This window comes from Lotus japonicus, chromosome 6 (genome assembly GCF_012489685.1).
Source record: "Lotus japonicus ecotype B-129 chromosome 6, LjGifu_v1.2".
NCBI classification, from domain to species: domain Eukaryota; kingdom Viridiplantae; phylum Streptophyta; class Magnoliopsida; order Fabales; family Fabaceae; genus Lotus; species Lotus japonicus.
The window spans coordinates 60,717,524-60,738,603 of NC_080046.1; the positions used below are offsets into that span (position 1 = coordinate 60,717,524).

A 21,080-nucleotide genomic window follows, 5' to 3' on the forward strand; every position below is an offset into this window, starting at 1 on the left:
TGTCATTACTTTTCTTTTATATACTATGGACATGTATTTATGCTGTAATACATGGATGCAATTTCTTCCTAACTAGGTTGTATCTCTAGTCATAACTAGCTTTTATAAGTTGATTTGTCTTTCATAAGTTGCTCGTTAACTACAAATAAGTGTTTATATATTTCATCTACATATAAGTAATTTTGAGCGTATTTTCATAAGTTGCTCATATTAACTTATAAATAAACACTGGTACCTACATAAGCTATTTTGAGCTTATTTCAACAAGTTCATCAAATTAACTTATCATGTGACAAACACTTAATGTCATAAATATTTAACTAACTATTGACCCAAACTCACCCTAAATATATAAGAGAAGAATAAGGAAAGACCATATACATATAATAATATAAAATTGACTTATAAATATAATAATCACATGACTCACATGAAAATAACATATACATTTTTTCTTGGCTTAATCATCATATTAGTCATTGTCTTTGAGTCGCCGTCTGAACCAGGTCTCTGACCGGAAAAATTTGTGGGTTAAATCCCTCTCTTTAAAAAACGTTTGGAGCCAGTCCCTGCCGGAGCTTGGAGCTCCGGCGAGTGATGATGTAGCATGCTGACTGTGTAAATGAAGCTGACATGGCACAAAATTTTTTTTTAATAAAATTAATTTACACATATGATAATTAACATAATTAACCTAAAACTAACTATAAACCAAAAACTAATTAAACATTCTTAATTCCCCCTCCCCCAACTAATCCTAATTTCCTAAACAATTACCCCAATTCCCAATTCATCTAACACTCAGAAATTAAAATTAGTGTTCATCTCCTCCATCTGTCCCGACCTCCTTCTTCTTCCCCATTTCCTCTTCTTCTCGTTGCTGAATCGACCTCCTCTTCCTCTCTCCTTCTTCTCTGTTTCAAGCCTTCTCTTCTTCTAGTGAGACCCAGAAGTGGTGGTGGTGGCCAAGAAACTCAGAAGCAGTGGCGGTGGCCAAGCTGTTCTGGGGATTGGGCCAAGAAACAGGAAGAAGCTTGCTCCCAACAACAAAATCCCCAATCAAAAAGGTTATGGTGATCGGCAAAGCGAGCACAACGTTCTTGTTCATGCTAGACCTTCTGCTACTTCCGCTGTTGGTTATGGATGTCTGAACGAACCACAGGCTGTGGTGAAGTAAAGCAAGTCGATGGCGTTTCTCAAAGCCCGATGATACTGTCCTCGCTCCGCCGCGTTCGTCGCTCCGCGACTCGCTCTCCGCCATTTCACCTCCACCGACGAGAGCTGGTCTTAAAGATCCTCCTCCAACAGCACAACCCCTTCGACACCGCTCCTTCTCAAAGATCCTCCTCCTCACCCAAACCCTGCTCCGCCTCAAGCACCACTCCAAGATCGCCTTCACTCTCTTCAACTACGCCAAATCCCTCCCCAACCCCCCCTCTCCCCCGCTCCTCCTTCCACCTCCTCATCGACACCATGGCCAAGGTTCACCAATTCGACCTCGCATGGCAACTCATCACCGAACTGGAGACATCTGTAACAACAAAATCCCCAATTTCTTCTACCTTTTCTGCTTCTGAATTAGGGATTTAGGTAACATCAGAAGTGAAGAAATCTTCAATTGTTGATAATCTCTCGGGAGATGGCAATTTCTTCTCCCTTTGCTGCTACTGCATCTATTGCCTGCAATGAAGATGGAAGAACTAGATTAGGGATTGTGTTTGATTTAGGGTTAGGAATTAGGTTTTGGTGTTTATGAATTAGGGATTTAGAATTGGGGTTAATTTGAGTTTTTAATTTAATTTGATTTTGTTAATTTAATTTAATTTTATGATGTGTAATTTTTTTTAATTTTTTTTAGTGCCATGTCAGCTTCATTTACACAGTCAGCACGCTACATCATCACTCGCCGGAGCTCCAAGCTCCGGCAGGGACTGACTCCATACGTTTTTAAAAGAGAGGGATTTAATCCACAAATTTTTTCGATCAGGGACCTGGTTCAGACGACGACTCAAACAGGGACTAATATGAGGATTAAGCCTTTTTTCTTTGTCTAAACATAAAACCTAAACATTTTTTCTGGGTACATATATACATATAAATATAATATTTCACATGCCATTTTTGTTCTGGGCTGCCAACCTGAAGTTGGGCCCAACACCAAAAGAAACAAAAAAAAAAACTGAGAAGAGGCTGGGTCCTATGACGCCTATTCTTGCTGAAACGTGAATTTGGGAAACCTCCCACGCCTATTCTTCGCCTGAGAAGAGAAGTGGTATGCAACCGCTCAGCCGCCGCCGCCGCACGTGAAGCTCCGGCGACCAACCTACATCATCGAACCTTGTGTGTTAGCTTTGGTAACTCGGTCTCTATCTCATTGCTTCATTTCCATATCGAATTTCTGATTTACGCTGAAACTGAAGTTGCTTTTGTGAATGAAATTGAGCACTTCATCTAATTTCAGTTCTCTTTTATAGATTGGTTGTTTCTTCAATTATGGCTGCTTTGATCTCCAAAAGACTGCTACGTTCTTCTGAATCCTTGCATTCACTAGGACGCCGCTGTTTTCATCAATCGCGTGGTAAGACATTTATGCAGCTTCATATCCATGTAATGTAACGATGCTTTCTCCCTTTGATTTGATATTTATTTATTTTGCTGGCAGATATATGCAGCAGTTTATCTGGGGAGAGACGGTTTTCTGCACAACGTCCTGGCCTTCTCTTGGTACATTGCCATTGCATTTGATTTTTGTAACTTATTTTCAGGATTAGTGTTTAATCAATGGAGCTCTCACTTGTGCTGGTTGTTTTCTGATGTGGTGTAGTTTATTTAATTGTAGGCCAGGTCAATGATCCAACGGTTTTGTACTTCTGTTTCGGTTCCGGGGTACCACGAAGGTGCATTTCCGTCTGATTTATTGTCCAATAAGCCTCTCGCAACATCTGAGCGTGATATAGGTATGAATTATATACTGGTGTTTCATAGTTTGATGCATTTTGATATTTCTAAAAGGAGAGCTGAGCTTATTTGCCTGCTAGGGGTGAATTTTTATCTGGCCTAGATGATTGAGATATGAGATATGTTTCAATGTCCATTTTGTGTCGTTAATGTATTTCATTATGATTTAGGGCTTTGTCAGGATCTTTTAATTCCAGTAACAAACTTTCATAATGAAGACAAGGGCTTAATGGTTTTAGCTGGAGATGTTTTTGATGTGCCCATTCGCAAGGATATTATTCATCGTGTTGTTAGGTGGCAGCTTGCAAAACGACAACAGGTTGTGATTGCATAGTCTTTTCCTCTCTTAATGGTTTATTGGATATATAATTTGTCTAGTAGTATAGATCCACATTGTTGGTGATGAAAATTTCCCATGAGATTATTATGTGTTTCCTAATAGATATGGCCAACAGGGAACTCACTCAACCAAAACCGTAAGTGAGGTCAGGGGGACTGGAAGAAAGATGTATAAACAAAAGGGATTGGGAAAAGCAAGGCACGGATCACAGCGTGTGCATCTGGTAGTGTAACGTTCTGCTCATAATTGCCAGTCTATCTTTATTCATCCGCTACTGACAGTTTTCTGTTCTTTCCACCCTTATCGACACTGGAAATTAATAAATATAATTAATGATAACAGTTCAGGGGTGGTGCTGCCATGCATGGCCCGAAGCCCCGTAGCCATGCTTTCAAACTCAATAAGAAGGTTCGCCGTCTGGGGCTGAAGATTGCTTTGTCAGCTCGTGCAGCAGAAGGAAAGGCAAGTCTCCGCCATCTCTGCCCTTGCCTTCTCCCTATAAACAATAACAACACATCTTTTCTACTTTATTCTGTCTGCTGCTTTTTTTTGCGTTCTTGCGTATACTCAATACGGTGATTATTTACCAGAAAAATAAATAATAATTTGGTGTGACTTTTCACTTCTTAAAGATTTCATCTTTAGATTTTATAAATTTATTGGTTGAATTCTTATTTCTTTTAAGGGCTTCTTTGTTGTTGATATTTTTATTGATATCAAAATTTAAGACAGTTCAGGGAAGCCTACTGCATAGTCATTTTGCATTTAATATGTCATATGTATTTTCTCAGCCTCACTCAATCGTACTGTTTCTTTAATCCTTTTCTTGAGCTATAAAAATAACCAGTGCAAGCTGTTCTTTTAAACTGCAAGCAACTTCTGAATACAATTGTGTTTGAGTAAAGGTTAACCGTACTTTACGCAGCCCAGATCAAAATACATGCCCCTCTCTTAACTGAGCTATAAAGTTTTGTCATTAAAAGTGGGCGTGAAGGTCACATGACTGCTTACTGCAGCAAAACTACCTATAGAAACTTCATAAGAAACAGGAAGATAACTCATGAAACACAAAGAAAAGGGCAATGCTTCTACATCAGCTGTCCTTGGACTGCTTCTGTCTTGTGACTTAGATTGTTCTTTGGGGCATGTATCTCTATCCTGATATTATAATATATTGTTTTCATTACCAAAATGTCTCATTGTCATTCTAATAGGGTTTATTACATTGTTCATTCTTGCATTTGTTTTGTACATGAGGTGTTATTTGGATTTCTTTCTGATAGTAATAGCGATAGACCTGTTATAACAATGGTTTATCAGAGGAGGGGAAAGGAGAAGGTCGTCTGGTCATGCCATGTGGGCAGTTAGGATTTTCTATCTGATTTTTGGGGAAGAACAGTTGTTAGTGTCTGTTATAAATAGCTGGGCTTGTCTGTTAGTTAGTTAGACAGTTCTGGAGTAGGAAATTGTGGAGAGGGTTGGGACTCTCGAATTCCCCAACAACTTGTATCTGTTTACCTAATTTCCCAATTGGGATTAGGGTTCTATAGCAATAACAATCAATTCAATATCTGCAGTTAGTTCTATCACTTTCATGCCATAATTTTTTTTTTTTTGTATTTATACAGCTTCTTGTCTTTGAGGATCTGGATGTTCTCACACATAAAACCAAGAACATTGTGAATTATTTCAAACAAATGGAGGACTCCAAGAAACTTCTGCTCGTAGATGGTGGCCCCATAAATGAAAAGCTAAAATTAGCTACACAAAATCTACATTATGTTAACGTCCTTCCCTCCATTGTAAGTTTCTGTTTTATCCATGTTACTTCTAACATAGTTTGAATGGAAGTGATAATATCATTGTCATTGTGTTGTGTCGTGAGGGCCCCCCTCCCTGTCGTGGCATTGGAGGCGGCATAAATATATTTTTATACACCACATTAGACACTGCAACTTTCACCCAAAACCTTTTGGCAATACGTGTACGGGTACTTTCACTTATATACTGTTCAACACTTTCTTTTTCATCAAACGTGTGAGATCTTTTTTATTTTTTACTCACACTTGAGTTCTCAACAATGTGAGTCATCACCATATTACCATCCTCACCCTTTGCACTTTGCAGAAGGTTGTTAGTCAATCAGGATTGTAACCATTGGCTCAATCAAAAGACCAACTTTTTAGTAAAACCACTTATAACAAGGTCTTTTTCAATGTTTTCTCCTGGTTGTTATCTAAACCCAACTATCTTCAATTTTATCGACTTTTGTCACTAGAGCCTCTATTGGTGGTCTTCTCATACAACCAAATTATTGTACGAGATTTTCCATCATCTTCTCCTTCATAGGGGCTACTCCTCCTTTCTTTCAGATAGTTGTCATTTTTAGTATTATATATTCACTCATCCACTACAGCATTGTCATCTTACATATGCTCATTTGTTCGCTTCTATTGGCACTTCAATGCCTATCATCCACTATGATAAATCATTATTGATCTAATAATTATCCAATATAATTTTATTTGTTGTTTGATAGTGTCAACTTGTGACTAGAAATGAGTGTAGCATGTCGATTTGTATGTGTGAGACATCTCCATGGGCACTTTGCAAGATGGACATAAAGTAGTTAAATTGCACAGCTTATGATATGATGCAATATTCACAAAGTTTAACCTCCAAAACATCGCTAACTCTGTATCTTGGACTTTACCCCATGCCCTATTTCTGACTTCCATTTAGTTGAAAACCCATTGATTCCAAAGCTTCTTTGCAAATTTTACTCATTCCTTTGACTTATCAAGGACCATATCATCCACATAAGTATACATTGGCAGAGGCTTGTGGATGTGCATAATAATTAATAAGCACAACAATACTAAGGTGCAAACATAAAGTTGATGCTTGGTGCAAACACGTGGTTATAGGAAATATTCTTTTGCACATCCATTGAGTTTCCACACCAGTCCTTGTACCATCATGTATCCTTTATTCCTTGATTAAGTAATACAATTATACAAACATTTTTCTATATCATTGATGACATGTGCTGGTCTTTTTTTGCTTTTTGTATGCCTGCAATAGGGTTACAGCCTCCATTGTTAACTTCTTTGGCATCCAAGTTAGTTCAGTGACATGGTGTAACCTGCAAGCCTTATGATGCTAATTGTTAAAAGTACCCAGTTTCTCCTAAAACCAGCACGCTTTTAAAGTATCGTTCAATCATTACTTAGGAAGTTTCATGATCACAAACCATATAATATAGAGATTTTCTTTCATGTATGATGCGTTTGACATGTTTTTGCAGGGCTTGAATGTCTACAGTATTTTGCTGCACGACACTTTGGTGATGTCTCGAGATGCGGTGAACAAAATTGTTGAGCGTATGCATACTCCAATAAGTCGTTGAGGCAGTAACTATTTTTGTGCTCCACTTTATTTATTCAGAATCAGGAATAGTGTCCCATCTCCCCATTTCTGTAACATAAGTAATCCAATGATAATGTTTTTTGTATGACTGTTCTGTTAAAATTACTCAAGCTAGGAAAGTTCATACCATTTCTATGGCGTTCAAGACTGCAACTTAGGAATTTGATGGTTGAATTTTAATGCTCAAGCGGTTAGGTTTGTCAGTGTCCAATGGTCAGATATAATTTTTACCGTTCTTTCAAATGCATAAGGATCTGAGAAACGTGTACTTCATTCTCGCCTCTGTCAATGAGTTTATCCTATATATAATCTCTGACTTCAAATGATTGAATTTGATTTGTTGGCATCAAATTAGGGATGGCCATTCAAAAGTTTTAGTTCTGCTCTACCCCTGCCTCCCTTTCTCACTTAGTAGTACTTCTTAGGGATACAGTTTGTTGGATAAGAATATAGCTTAGAAGTCTCTTGGTGCCCCTGTTGTAGTTCATTTCCTACTCACTTGCAGTAACTATTAACATTCACATAATGGCGCTTCATAATAATTCAATGATTTCTTTTTTCACTCGACAGATATTAACATTATGTATCTCTTTTACGCTTTTAAGGATAATAGTCTGGAAAGTTTACTCTTTCTCTCTATCTTTTCTGTAGAGGATGTAGTCAAACATAATTTTAGTTGGTTTAGCTTATGGTTATAGTAAAGATAAGATGACAAACATTTTAATTTCAAATCTTTAATGAGTCTATCTTTAATGAGTCTATGTTATGCTTGAGAGATGGTAATGGAGTGGAATGAGAGATGGAGTGAAAGGAAAAGGTAATGGAGATGTTATGTTAAATTTAATGTGTACAGACTTTATTAATTTTAATTTTAATAATAGCTCCATCTCTGTATGAATTTGTGGGGAAGAATTAAAAATAGGAGGAATTCTTCTATTTCATTCATCCTATTTCAATTAAGTTAATTATAAAATTATATAAGGGTAAGTTTCTGAATATTTGAAAGAGAATATATTTTATGTATGCTAATATTATGTGAAATTTAAACGTGAGAGTTCTTTCAATAAAATATTAAGTAGATGGATTTTACTGATAATTGCAAATCTTTATGAAAAAAGCGATAGATCTAATTCTGGTAATCTATGAATATGACTTACAACTTTACCAAGGAGAAATAACACTACCAAAGTTGATGATAGATTAGTCTTAGTCTCTTCGATAGAAATGAGGAATGTGGACAACATATTCTTAAACTACCGTTCATCACATCAATTCATGTGAGTTGGTCTAGTAGTGTCACCGACAGTTTCAAAGAACATGATTCAAGCCAAGCTTTTTGCAGCTAACATAATTAAATACATTTATCGTGATATGACCATGTTAGCAACTTAACCCAATGATTAACTTGCTTAACAAACCATGTTCAACTTATAATTGGGTCTTGAAAATCTAGAGGACCAAAATTGCTATTTAAGGAAGTTGATGTTGAATTATAAAAATTGAGGTACATATGTTAAATAGCTAAAAAAACGATAAAGTCCAAAATGCCACTCAAGGGCCATGTAAAAATGAATGGAAAACGCCAAATGTACTGTCTCTTATTGGGAATAGCGATGTATGTTACATGCACTGTCATAAGTCATAATAATCCAATTTATTTTCACTCAGGTATGGCATTCATGTCGGTTGTTGGAAATTTGTCAGTGCTGGCCAACATGGCTGAATCTCATAAAGTTGCTCTATAGTGATTTTTTTTTGTAATATACAGTTCATTTTCCAAATTATGATGATGTGTGAAAAAATTCCAACAAACATAATTACAAATAAATATCTTGAATGTTTGATATATTTTCACAAAGTTACACTCCCTTTGTTTCATGATTCTTTGAGCCGGATAACAGGACCACTTTACACAAAATTGCAAGAGACATGATGAGATGAGGCACAGACACTTAAAATGACATGTCTATGCCCTCATGGTCAGGGGTTTTGTGACCAAAACCATATTCCTCACTGGGTCTCCTTTTAACCACACTTGCTCTTTGCACTAACCGTACCAATGCTTGCACCACCTCAGACATCGGAGGTCGAAACTCAGGTTCCGGCTGCGCAGAAAATCAAAATCATTGAGAAACATTTGTTTGAAAAAATATAAAGGCAACAACAACATATAGGTTTGTTTAAAAATGCAAATCTGAAAATATAGAAATCCATATTTTAAGGTAGGTGGGGACTTTCAACATGTTCTGGTGCATTGGCAGAGAAGCCAAGCAATTGTAGTCACTAAAGGCCAGATAGATGGGCCAATCAAGAGTGCAGTTTAATGCAATAGATACTAAAGTGAGTTACTGCAATGTAGGGCACATTTGATTACTAACAGAAAAAGAAAAAAAACTCAGTTTAGTATAAATCATTTCAAAAATTAATAAAAAACAGTAGCTCAAAACGTTTTTTTTCCTTGAAGAATTCAATAAACTGAGAAGGGAATCAAATAAACCCGTATTGTTTTGATATTTTATCATTATCACAAAATTTTACCTGAACACAGAGGGCAATGATATCAGCAAAGCGTGACAGTGACTTTGCAGGATACATGCCATTCAGAGTAGGGTCAACCATTTTGGCCAAGGCATCTATATCATGGAGTTGAGGAGTAGCCCACCTCACAAGTGATTGCTCTGATCTGACTCTTGAACTAAACTTGCACAAATTGCAAAAGGGTTTAAGAAGCCGTTTATAAAACAAAGATAAATACTCAAGGGAAATCATTAATGCATGTTTGGAAGTCATTCTATAACTGATTCTAAAGACAAAATCAATTCTGGTAGCTTCTAGGTGCCAATATTGATCATGGGAAAAAAGAAGCTGATCCGAACATGCTATACAATTTGTTTTTGGAAGAACCTGCTATACAGTGACCAACAAGAAGATTAATCTCGATCATGTGTGATAAGCTCACCTGTCAAGTGGCTTCCGGCCAGTTAATAGTTCAAGCATAACCACACCAAAGCTGTAAACATCACTTTTTACAGTGTATAGTCCTGATAATGCAAACTCAGGAGCACTATAACCAAATGAACCAACCATCTGAGTTGATACCTGTTAAACTCGAAGCGAAGGATTTTTTATCAATGAAGCGTGTGCTGAAAAAAGATACCAAAAAAAAAGCATTTTTCACCAACCTGTCGTTCGGTATTTGGTGTTAGAGCAGCTAAGCCACTGTCAGATAGGTGAGGATTGAGCTCCTCATCAAGTAAAATATTTGCTGATTTGAAATTTCTATGCACAACAGAAGGCAAGCACACTTCATGCAAGTATCTGAGAGACAAGGCATAAAACAATGGAAATTAGCCTGAATATTGTAATATGATGCTAACTCACCCTACAAGGCAAAAACAACAAACTTGCAGAGGAGAGACTTAATGTGTCTTATGTGCATGAGACATACTCTAAGGCCCTGGCCGTGCCAAGTGCTATGCGTACACGGGCATTCCAAGATAAATCCTTGCTGCTGTCCTCAGCAAAATGGAGCATGTCATGTAGATTTCCATTTCCTATATACTCGTAAACTAGAAGGCGCTGGCCGTGCTCTGCAGAGTATCCAGCCAATGTAACAATGTTTGGATGCCTCAAGCGTGACATGTTCGAAACAGCTTCAAGAAAATTGTCTTCCTCTTGTAATGATAGTGCTGAGTTGTCAATCTTCTTAATGGCCATTGTCTAAACAAAAGCAAAACTTGGAACCATTAGGAAGGTATTTTTCACCCATATATGAAGAGTCTAAATCCGCAAAATGACAATAGGAAGGATACCTTCCCATTGGGGAAATCAGCCTTGTAAACTCGACCAAGAGAACCTTCACCAATAATAAATTCTTGACTAAAGCTATTTGTTGCACTCTGGAGAGAAGCAATTGTGTACGATGTGGAAGTTATAGGTGACTTCATCTGCTTTACAGATCCACTTTTTACAGGTACCCTCTCCACTGTTACATTTTCTGCTGGAGGTCGAGGCTTGAGATTTGTAACAGCAGCACTTTTCACCCTTTGCTCTTGCATCTGTGGAGTTACTGCAAGTACAAACCCAACAGAAAGGATAAACTGGTCACGATGGATATATGTCATCCTTCAAAAGAGTAAATAAATAGAAGAAATTCTGAATCGAAGGAGCATTTTACAGAACAATGGCTTCAATGGATAATGCCAATAAATTTTGTGAAAGAATAAAGAAAAATGTCATTTAGAATCATTTTAATAAAAGAGAGATTTGTTGTTAAAACTAAAACGAACCAAATTCCCTTCGAACGGGACTTATACAGAATAGAAGCTTCAAATCCCAATTTCTCTCAAAATGGCCTTCTTAACACCATTACTTAATAGCTGCTAGCTTTAGTTCCTCCAAATGTTGTCATTCAATGAAGACTAGGCCAAACTAATGCATATTCTATATAGGAATAGGTTTGGCAAAAAAAACCAAATTACTATAATAATAAAATATATCTGTAAGGAAAAAGCTAGAGATAGGGGGAATTCACCATTAGTGATTCCAGGAGGAAGGCTGCCACTAGATGTTCTTGCACCCTTTTCCTTCCCTTTTAGCTTTCGGAAACAGAAAACAAGAGCAAGTAGCACGAAAACAGCCACCAACACTGAACCTAAACTAATGCCTACAATAGCCCCTGCTGAAAAACTCTTACTGCCATCAGAATTTTCATTATCAGAATCCTTTGTTTTATTACGTGAACCAGACCCAGAATGGTGATGACTTGAACGAGGTCCACTAGGTGAGGGTGAAGTAGAAGCTGACGGTGGAAGAGCAGGAGCATTATCAAAAGAATTTCCATCATATCTAGTTCATATTTTGAAAGTCATGTTAACCACATTGCTGAAGTCAAGCATTAGAAAACAGATTAGCATTTCATACAAAAATTCATAAATACTTACATGAAATTCTGGACCGAATTAAGCTCGTGTGGTATCGATCCACTGAAATTATTGTTTGCCACATTTCTGGAAAATATAGAGTAAGATAAGAATCTGACATACAGAGAATTCAATGCCCAAGAGGATAAGAACTTACAAAGTCTCCAAAGGCAAACCAACAAGAACAATAAGAGAGCCAGTCAACTGGTTCTTCTGCAAGAAGCTGCAAAAAGGTTTCAATGAGCAATAATAAGTTAACAATTACTGCAAATTGCTACCAGCTCGTCAAAGAAAATGTCAGCTAACATACAGCGAAGAAAGTTTGGACAGTGAAACACATGAAGGAGGAAGATCCCCTGTAAAGTTATTGAAAGATAGATCCCTGCATCATATAAAATGAAGGCGAACAATAGAGTCAATCTTTAAATTAAGAATAGCTAGCCAGTAATAATTATCACAAACAATCAATGATAATAAAGTTTAAACTTTAAATTTCATTATGAAACTATTTCCATTAGAGCATAAACTCTATTAGTATTGTACATAAATTGGGTCCTAAGTTGTGATTAATTGAAAGACTTGTTGAATATTATTATTAAGATTTAGTTTAGAAATAGAGATATGGTTCAAATATAAGTTTCTATTATAGATTTTTTTTGGTTACAAGAGGAAAAGTAGCAAAAAACAGAAAAAACTAGCTAACAGCTCTAAATACAAGCAGTCATAAACGAAAGAAGGTGGTCTCCCCCAAATTTGGGTCGGTGAACCAATTTTCCCCGCCTCTCGAGCTAATCCATCTGCTGTATAGATTAGTATCTTTTAGATTATATCTTTTAGATTTAGATAGATATAGTTTTGATATCTTTTAACATCTATATATATTGTACAAGTTTATCAATGAATAAGACACAAGAAATATTTTATCAGATTCAACATGGTATCTAGAGCCCTAGTTTTCCCTTGAGCGTTCTTTTTTTTCTGGTTCTGGGTTACAGCCGCAAGTGCTGCTGACCCATATTTTTCAAGCTTGTCAAGTGACGACACAGCCACGCGGAATCAAGCCAGAGGCCGCCGATCCACCATCTGCCGGAGTACTGCCGCCAAACAGACCTCCACGCGCCTTCACGCGCCGCCACACTTCCGCAGGTTCACCGGCGCGTGGGATCCACGCGCGGCCTTACAGCCAGTTTTCCGGCGCCGTTCTGCCACGGTTGTGACCGGCCGGCCTTCCTCTTTCCGTTTTGGCCACTTTTGGTTTGTGGGTCTTCTGTTTTGACCCTGTTTGGACGTTCTTTGTGCCGTCTCTCCTCGTTAGTCAGGTTTGGTTTCTTTTAGGTGCTCTATTTTGCACCTGTTTGGTTTGGTTTGGTTTAGGTGCTTTGTTTTGACCCTGTTTAGACGTCCTCTTTGACGTCTCTCATCGTTTGCCCAATTTTGTTTATTGGTGCTTTGTCTTTTTGGTATTTTATTCCTCTTTTCCTCATGGCTGAAGAGAAGAAGAGTTTGGTGTCTTATGCTTTTTCCGGATCTCCTAAAATTACCTCGGAAAAGCTTGATGGGAAGAACTATTTGAGTTGGCGTGATGCTGTTGACATTTGGTTTGTTGGTCAGGGATTATCTGACCATCTTTCTACCAAGGTTTCTGACATTGATGCTACTAAAAGAGACGATTGGAAGAAAGTTGATGCTCAGCTTGTATCCTTGTTATGGCAGTCGATTGAACCGAGTTTGATGCTTCACTTTCGCACTTACAAAACTTGTTACGACATCTGGAAGACAGCTGAAACCTTTTATGCTAATGATGTTCAGAGGCTTTATGAGACAGCTCGAGGTATATCATCTCTTCATATGACAGATACTGATCTGCCATCCTATCTGAAGAAGGCTCAATCTCTTTGTGATGAAGTCAAACTGATGTTGGAAAAGGATGATGTAAAGGAAATGAAAAAGAAAATTGATAATCTGCTCATGGTACTTGTTCTCCATGGCCTCCATAAAGACTATGAATCTATTCGGAATCAAACTTTGACAAATCCTGGTATCCCTACTGTTGCCGAGCTTATTGGTCGTTTGATTAGGGTTCCGCCACCAGAGATTGATTCTCACACAGCTTCTGAGTCATCTGTTTTGGCCTCTAACTCCTTTGGTCGAGGTCGGGGCCGAGGTCGAGGTCGTGGAGGCAGAGATGGAGGTCGTGGTAGAGGAAGAGGCAATCTTCATTGTTCCTATTGCGATAGGGACGGCCACACTCAGGATCGTTGCTACCACATAGTTGGGTTTCCTAACAAAACAGCCACTGTTGCTCAATCTTCGGTACATGCTACTGAACAAAAGCTCGAATCTGAGGAACATCGTCTTTCTCCTAGTGAATACAAGGAATTTCTTCAACTTAAGGCAGCTCAACAATCCTCTTCCTCAGCCACCGTAGCGCATCCTGGTAATTCTACCCTTTGTTTCTCTCAATCTGCAGGATCGTGGATTATAGATTCCGGTGCTTCTGATCATATGGCTGGTAATCCTTCCCTTTTCAATAATTTGACACCTCCTAAAGCACCTCATAGTGTTACTCTTGCTGATGGATCTAAAGCACAAGTCATGGGCATTGGTCAAGCTTCACCCCTTTCCTCTTTGTCCTTAGATTCAGTCTTATTTGTACCCGGTTCCCCTTTTAATTTAATTTCCATAAGTCGACTTACTCGTAGTTTGAATTGTTCGATAACCTTTGTTTCTGATTCTTTTCTTATACAGGACCGGAGTACAGGGAAGACGATTGGAGTTGGATATGAATCACGTGGTCTCTATTACATGCAACCTCATCTATCAACACTATGCGCAATCTTTGAGTCTCCTGATCTTTTACATCGTCGGTTGGGTCACCCAAGTCTTGAAAGGTTGAAGCAAATGGTTCCGAAGCTTTCTCATTTGAAGACATTGGAGTGTGAGTCATGTCAACTTGGAAAACATGTTAGGGCATCCTTTCCATCTAGTACTAGTCGTCCTGCAGTATCACCGTTTCACCTCGTTCATTCTGATGTATGGGGTCCAAGTCGTGTTACGTCAGTTTTAGGATTTAAGTATTATGTTACCTTTATTGATGACTTTTCAAGATGTACTTGGTTATTTTTAATGAAAGATCGTTCTGAGTTATTTGAAGTTTTTAAGACCTTTTGTTTTGAGATTAAGAATCAATTTGGCAAAACTCTTCGAGCTTTACGTAGCGATAATGCAAAAGAATATTTTTCTGCGCAGTTTACTTCATTCATGGCATCTCATGGCATCATTCATCAGTCTAGTTGCCCTCATACACCACAACAAAATGGTGTGGCTGAACGTAAGCATCGTCATTTGGTAGACACAGCTCGAACTTTATTAATAACTGCTAAAGTACCATTGAAGTTTTGGAGTGATGCTATTCTTACTGCATGTTATTTAATCAATCGCATGCCATCTATTGTTCTTGGTAATAAGGCCCCTCACAGTATTTTGCATCCTCAAGCCACTCTTTATGCTGTTCCTCCCCGGGTGTTTGGCTCTACCTGCTTTGTTCATAATCTTTCCCCTGGATGTGACAAGATGACTGCACGAGCTATTAAATGTATATTTCTTGGATACTCTCGCTGTCAGAAGGGATACCGGTGTTACTCACCCACTACACACCGCTTCTATGTGAGTGCGGATGTTACATTCTTTGACTCAGCATCCGACGTGGCTTCGCCGGACTTTATTGACCCTGTTATTCATTCCCCGGTATTACCTGTGCCACTCATTGACTCACGACGTTTTGGTATTACTTATGAGCGACGACGATCAAACACATCAGGGCCTTCTTCTACAGTTGAGACTTGTGATTCAGCTCCAACTCCAACATCTCCTCCTGCTGCGGTCCTCCCTGATTCTCTTGATGATCAACCTATTGCTCTTCGTAAAGGTAATCGTTCCACCCTTAATCCTCATCCTATTTATAACTTTCTCAGTTATCACAGGATATCACCTTCCTATTGTTCCTTTGTGTCTGCCTTGTCTTCTGTTACTGTACCTAAAACTGTTCAAGAAGCACTTTCTCATCCTGGATGGAGACAAGCTATGATTGATGAGATGACTGCCTTGGAGGCCAATCATACGTGGACACTTCTTCCACTTCCTCATGGTAAATCTACAGTTGGATGTCGATGGGTCTTTACCATTAAGGTTGGCCCTGATGGACAAGTGGACCGCTTAAAGGCCCGACTTGTTGCTAAAGGGTACACTCAGATCTATGGTCTGGATTATGGTGATACTTTCTCTCCCGTTGCTAAGATGGCATCTGTTCGTTTATTTATAGCCATTGCTGCCATTCGCCATTGGTCGTTGTATCAACTTGATATTAAGAATGCTTTCTTACATGGTGATTTGGAGGAGGAGATTTATATGGAGCAACCACCTGGGTTTGTTGCTCAGGGGAGTTAGGTAAGGTTTGCCGGTTGAAGAAATCTCTATATGGTTTGAAGCAGTCACCTCGAGCTTGGTTTGGGAAGTTTAGCAAAGTCATTCAAGAGTTTGGCATGATTCGTTGTGAAGCCGATCATTCTGTGTTTCTTAAACGCTCATCATCCAATCAATCAATTTATCTTGTGGTGTATGTGGACGATATTGTCATTACAGGTGATGATCAAAAGGGTATTGAGGAGCTGAAACAACACTTGTTCAAGAACTTTCAAACTAAAGATCTTGGTCAGTTACGATACTTTCTTGGGATTGAGGTGGCACAATCAAAGGTAGGTATTGCTATTTCTCAAAGGAAATATGTTCTTGATATTCTAGAGGAAACTGGAATGCTTGATTGTAAACCTGTTGACACACCTATGGACCCCAATGTGAAGCTTCTTCCTAATCAGGGGGAGCCATATCCTGATCCAGGGAGATATAGAAGGTTAGTTGGGAAGTTGAATTATCTTACAATGACTAGACCTGACATTGCCTTCCCAGTTAGCGTTGTGAGTCAGTTTCTTAATTCACCATGTGATAGTCATTGGAATGCAGTCATTCGGATCCTAAAATACATTAAAGGATCACCTGGAAAGGGGCTTGTCTATACAGACAAGGGTCATACTGATGTCCTTGCATATGCTGATGCAGACTGGGCAGGGGATGTTAGTGATAGAAGATCCACTACAGGTTATTGTGTTCTTATTGGAGGAAATCTAATTTCCTGGAAAAGCAAGAAACAAACAGTAGTAGCAAGGTCTAGTACAGAAGCAGAGTATCATGCTATGGCTAACGCTACGTGCGAATTGCTCTGGTTAAAGCACTTGCTTCAGGAGTTAAAGTTTTGTGAGTTAGGTCCTATGGAGCTTGCTTGTGATAACCAATCAGCTTTGTATCTTTCCTCGAATCCAATTTTTCATGAGAGGACCAAACATATAGAGGTTGACTGCCATTTTATCAGAGAGAAGATCCTCTCAGGTGTCATCAAGACTTCCTATGTTCAATCTAGGGATCAACTTGCAGATATGTTAACTAAGTCTTTACGAGGTCCTAGGATACAATACATATGTAACAAGCTGGATGCATTAGATATTTATGCTCCAGCTTGAGGGGGAGTGTTGAATATTATTATTAAGATTTAGTTTAGAAATAGAGATATGGTTCAAATATAAGTTTCTATTATAGATTAGTATCTTTTAGATTATATCTTTTAGATTTAGATAGATATAGTTTTGATATCTTTTAACATCTATATATATTGTACAAGTTTATCAATGAATAAGACACAAGAAATATTTTATCAGATTCAACAAGACTAACAAACAAAATTTCCAAGAGAGAAAAAATATTTCATTGTAGTTCCAAAACGCCATGAATATTACTGCATAAGTGGACAAACAAGTAGTTAATTGAAGTGAATGAACGTGGAAGAATAACATGCCAAAAATCTTAAACTGGGAATTCAAATTGACTCTCATTAACTTTTTGAAATCAGTTGCTCGTGATTTTGGCAAGTATCTAGAAGTAACACTGAAATAAAGGACTGGAAACAATTAACTGATACTGAAGTAGCAGTATGAAAACCAGCATATGGTTCAAGTACTAAGACTATCCCTCAACATGCTGCAAGTCCAGAACTCAAAAATAGAAAGAAAAAAATTAATAGTTCAATCTGAACATGTAAAAGTCCCTCAGATTCTAGGGAAACACTTCTTTTATGGCAAAACACAAAAAATTAGTGGCAAAATTGGTTAACCATGACCGCGGATCCGTACAATATGCATTATTTTCTTAGTTAGAATTAGAAAATGAAATAAATTAGAGGAAATGGACTAGAGACACTTTGTAAGAGATCTTACAGGTTAGCAAGATTAGTAAGATTAGCAAAAATGTCACCAATTGACTGGGAGAGCAAATTATTGCTTAAATTCCTGAAAAACACATGGAAATACAGGGTAAGAGTGGTTCCAATTCCAATATATGACCAAAATAAATATTGGGAAATAAAATCATAGCATTCACAAGCAACTTACAGATAATTGAGTGAAGCCATGATAGAAATAGAATAAGGAAGATTCCCAGTTAAGTTATTTCTTGCAAGATTTCTGCTAGTTGCAATTGAAGATTAATGACACATTTCAGTGACAAGAAAAATGAAAATTTCAGATAAAGCAGCAAAATGAAACTGATCAAGAAATGAAAAGAGCTGGTAATAAGAGGTGAGTATTACAGGCTTGTAAGATTCGGCGGCAACTGATAGGGAATGGCGTCGTGGATCTTGTTGTCACTTAAGTCACTAGAAAACCACGCCAAAAAAATAAAAAACCAATCACCAATTTAATAAAAATATTAAAGGCCATGTGTAACACAAAATCATAAAGCAGAATTATCTCACAGCTTTCTCAGTGACATAAGGTTAGAAAGCAAGTATCCCAGAGTTCCGTTGAGTCCTAAACCTGAAAGCTCACTAACCAGAATTACAACAGGGAGATCAGTTAGTTTTCACAACCAAAAATTTACTTATTCAAAATTACTAATACAATCACAAATTGAAATATCATCTGAACCTCATACATTGAAACAATAGCTGAGCCCTCACATGTTATCCCTTTCCATGACTCTCCGCATGGATCACCACCGCCGACTTTCCAACCCGTTAGCATAGATGGACTGTTCAACGAGTTGTACATGACCTGAAGAGCTTGAACTGCAACAGGAAAAACAACAAATTAAAACTACCACAAAAGTAATAGTATGTTGGTTTGCAGAAAAAGATTTATAAATATAAATGGTATGCGAAAAACGGCTTATTGGTTCCAATTAACCTTTCTTCCCTAAAAGAAGTAGAAGAAGAAAAGGAATGAACAAAAGGAGTTATTGAAACACATGAGTGGGAAAAAAGACCATTTTTTGGTGTGAAAAACCAACCACCTATGACTTCATTTATTGCAGTACTACACTCTTTCTGCAATCGGAGTTTCTACAAAGCAAAATAGAAGCCTAAGAGCTCAATGCTCCCACATGGGCTCAACCTAAAAATCACTTCTTTTGGCATGTCAAAGCAAAAAATAAATAAATCAAGCCTTTATTTTAACCATTGCATTTCCCCTGAAACCAGCAAACAGTGTTTACAAGCAGACACCAAAAACTCACACCTGAAAAGGTGAAGAATCTAAAGTTGGGCATTCAAACAAGCACTACCCAGAAGGCAAAATCCAATCTTTTTCTCAAAACCAAACATCATCAAACCAATCAAACACAGAGTGATCAATCATCATACCAAGAAAAAATCAAAAAAATATATCAAAAAAAGAGGAAAAAGAGAATACCATCAGAAGGGTCAGTGTTGGCTGAGGCAATAGGAAGAAGAGCAGCAGCGAGAATCAAAGAGAATGAGAAGAATTCAGCGAGAAATAGCGAAACAGAGGAAGTGGCATGTTGATGATGATGATGAGCCATTGTGGTTGGTTTGGTTCAGGTGAGGTGGAGCACATGCAAGAGTAGCATGGAGAAGAATCAAGAGATGTGAAGGAAGCAGAAGAAGAGGATGGAGAAGGGGGTAGGAGTAAGAAGAGCGTAGTGGTTGGGTTCCAGATCGTGACTGGTTGTACAAGGCAATGCCATTAAAGAAAGGGACAGATAGATGGAGATTCCAAGCTTAGAGTAATGAAGAGAGAGAGTGGCTCAAAGCAAAAGGAACACGAGAGTGTGAGTGAGCTTGTTCAATGTGTTGAGTGTGCGAGTGAGTGTGTGTCGGCGAAAAATAAGAACCAAGAACAAGAAAAAAATGTAATGATTTTTTTTTGTTGGTAAAATTAAAGGTTGAGTTCGTAGAAAGAGTTTTTGGGTTCGATCCTCACACAATACACTATGAGGGAGTGATGATGAGCTTAAAATATGACTAAATCCTGAATCTGACGGCATCCAAATGGTGACCGGGTACCGAATGTTATACAAAATAAAAAGTGGGAGAGTGAAGGTAATATACTCTAGACTCACTATTAGTGCAGGGTCTCAAAGACATGTTATAGTGAATGTATTCTCCGTTGCTTCCCCAAGCGGGTTACATTATGCAATTATGGTTCAAGAGCGTTAGGAAACTAATTTTTCAGTTGAAAATGAGAGTGTTAAGCTCGTTATGACCAAGAGGTTAAGGGGTTTGAACTCTCAATCTATGAAAATGCGAGAATTAAACTCGAAACATATTGTTATTTGTGTCAACTTAAGTCAGTCGGTATAAATTTTTGTAAGGATGTTGTTTCGGTACACATTGAAAATGAAAGAGTATAATACCTTTTATCTCATTTTTCAGAATGTAAACAAACAAAAATATATAAATTAGAAAAAGTTTTTTATGAAAAAAATATGACAATTTAAGGCAGGAGTAAAGTATGAATGGAACCCTTTATTTTAAGGTTAAAGGGTATAAGAGAAACTGACTTTTTATTAAATTAAAATAGAATAATAATGTAGAAAAAACCAAAATTCACGTAAATTGGGTCGAAAGGGTGGCAGATTTTGTTGGAACTTGGAAGCAGTCAATGTTACAATTTAGGAGGGGCCCACACCTTTTTTCCCCTTCTGGGTTTTGGATTTCCTGTGTTCTATTTCTGCATTCTAATTCTTCACCTTTTGGGCTTTTTAGTTTTTACCTCTTCTTCAAGTCCAACCTGTGTCACTTCACCTTTTTTCCCCTTTTCAAATAGCATTTTATTCTCCCACTGGGAGTCACATCCCTCTCTCCTACCTTACCTGCTGGATACACAATTATTATTATTTTTTAACGACTGAATACACAATTAGAACGTGAATATATATAAAAAATACAATCTGTTTAGAAAAAATTGTATAATAACGCTTAAAGGTATAGCTAGTGCTACCTTTAACAATTGGTTATACGCAACGTAATCCGTTTGTAATGACTAGTTGATTATATTAATATATTCTATGAGAAATAACGAGTTATG

General features: G+C 37.7%; 2 protein-coding genes across 3 annotated transcripts; one reads left to right on the forward strand and one right to left on the reverse strand.

Annotated features, from left to right (window-relative positions):
- The first annotated feature begins 2,195 nt into the window (after positions 1-2,195).
- LOC130724571 (uncharacterized) lies at positions 2,196-6,930 on the forward strand. Of its 2 annotated transcripts, none has more exons than XM_057575838.1 (9): positions 2,196-2,354; positions 2,475-2,578; positions 2,663-2,724; positions 2,840-2,957; positions 3,129-3,277; positions 3,414-3,521; positions 3,641-3,760; positions 4,927-5,100; positions 6,606-6,930. In XM_057575838.1, the coding sequence occupies exons 2-9, from the start codon at positions 2,494-2,496 to the stop codon at positions 6,705-6,707; spliced, it is 918 nt and encodes a 305-aa protein (XP_057431821.1). In that variant the 5' UTR covers positions 2,196-2,354; positions 2,475-2,493; the 3' UTR covers positions 6,708-6,930. The 2 variants fall into 2 exon arrangements, with proteins under 2 accessions (XP_057431821.1, XP_057431822.1); XM_057575839.1 differs by having other exon boundaries at positions 2,211-2,362.
- A 1,372-nt stretch (positions 6,931-8,302) lies between these two features.
- Positions 8,303-19,855, reverse strand: LOC130726199 (protein STRUBBELIG-RECEPTOR FAMILY 8). Its single transcript, XM_057577428.1, has 16 exons — positions 19,443-19,855; positions 18,688-18,820; positions 18,509-18,580; positions 18,344-18,409; positions 18,147-18,218; positions 17,973-18,044; positions 11,960-12,031; positions 11,807-11,872; positions 11,671-11,736; positions 11,262-11,575; positions 10,540-10,796; positions 10,176-10,447; positions 9,910-10,045; positions 9,687-9,826; positions 9,266-9,422; positions 8,303-8,832 (listed from the first exon to the last, which is right to left on the reverse strand). The coding sequence occupies exons 1-16, from the start codon at positions 19,570-19,572 to the stop codon at positions 8,680-8,682; spliced, it is 2,178 nt and encodes a 725-aa protein (XP_057433411.1). The 5' UTR covers positions 19,573-19,855; the 3' UTR covers positions 8,303-8,679.
- Between the last annotated feature and the right edge of the window lie 1,225 nt (positions 19,856-21,080).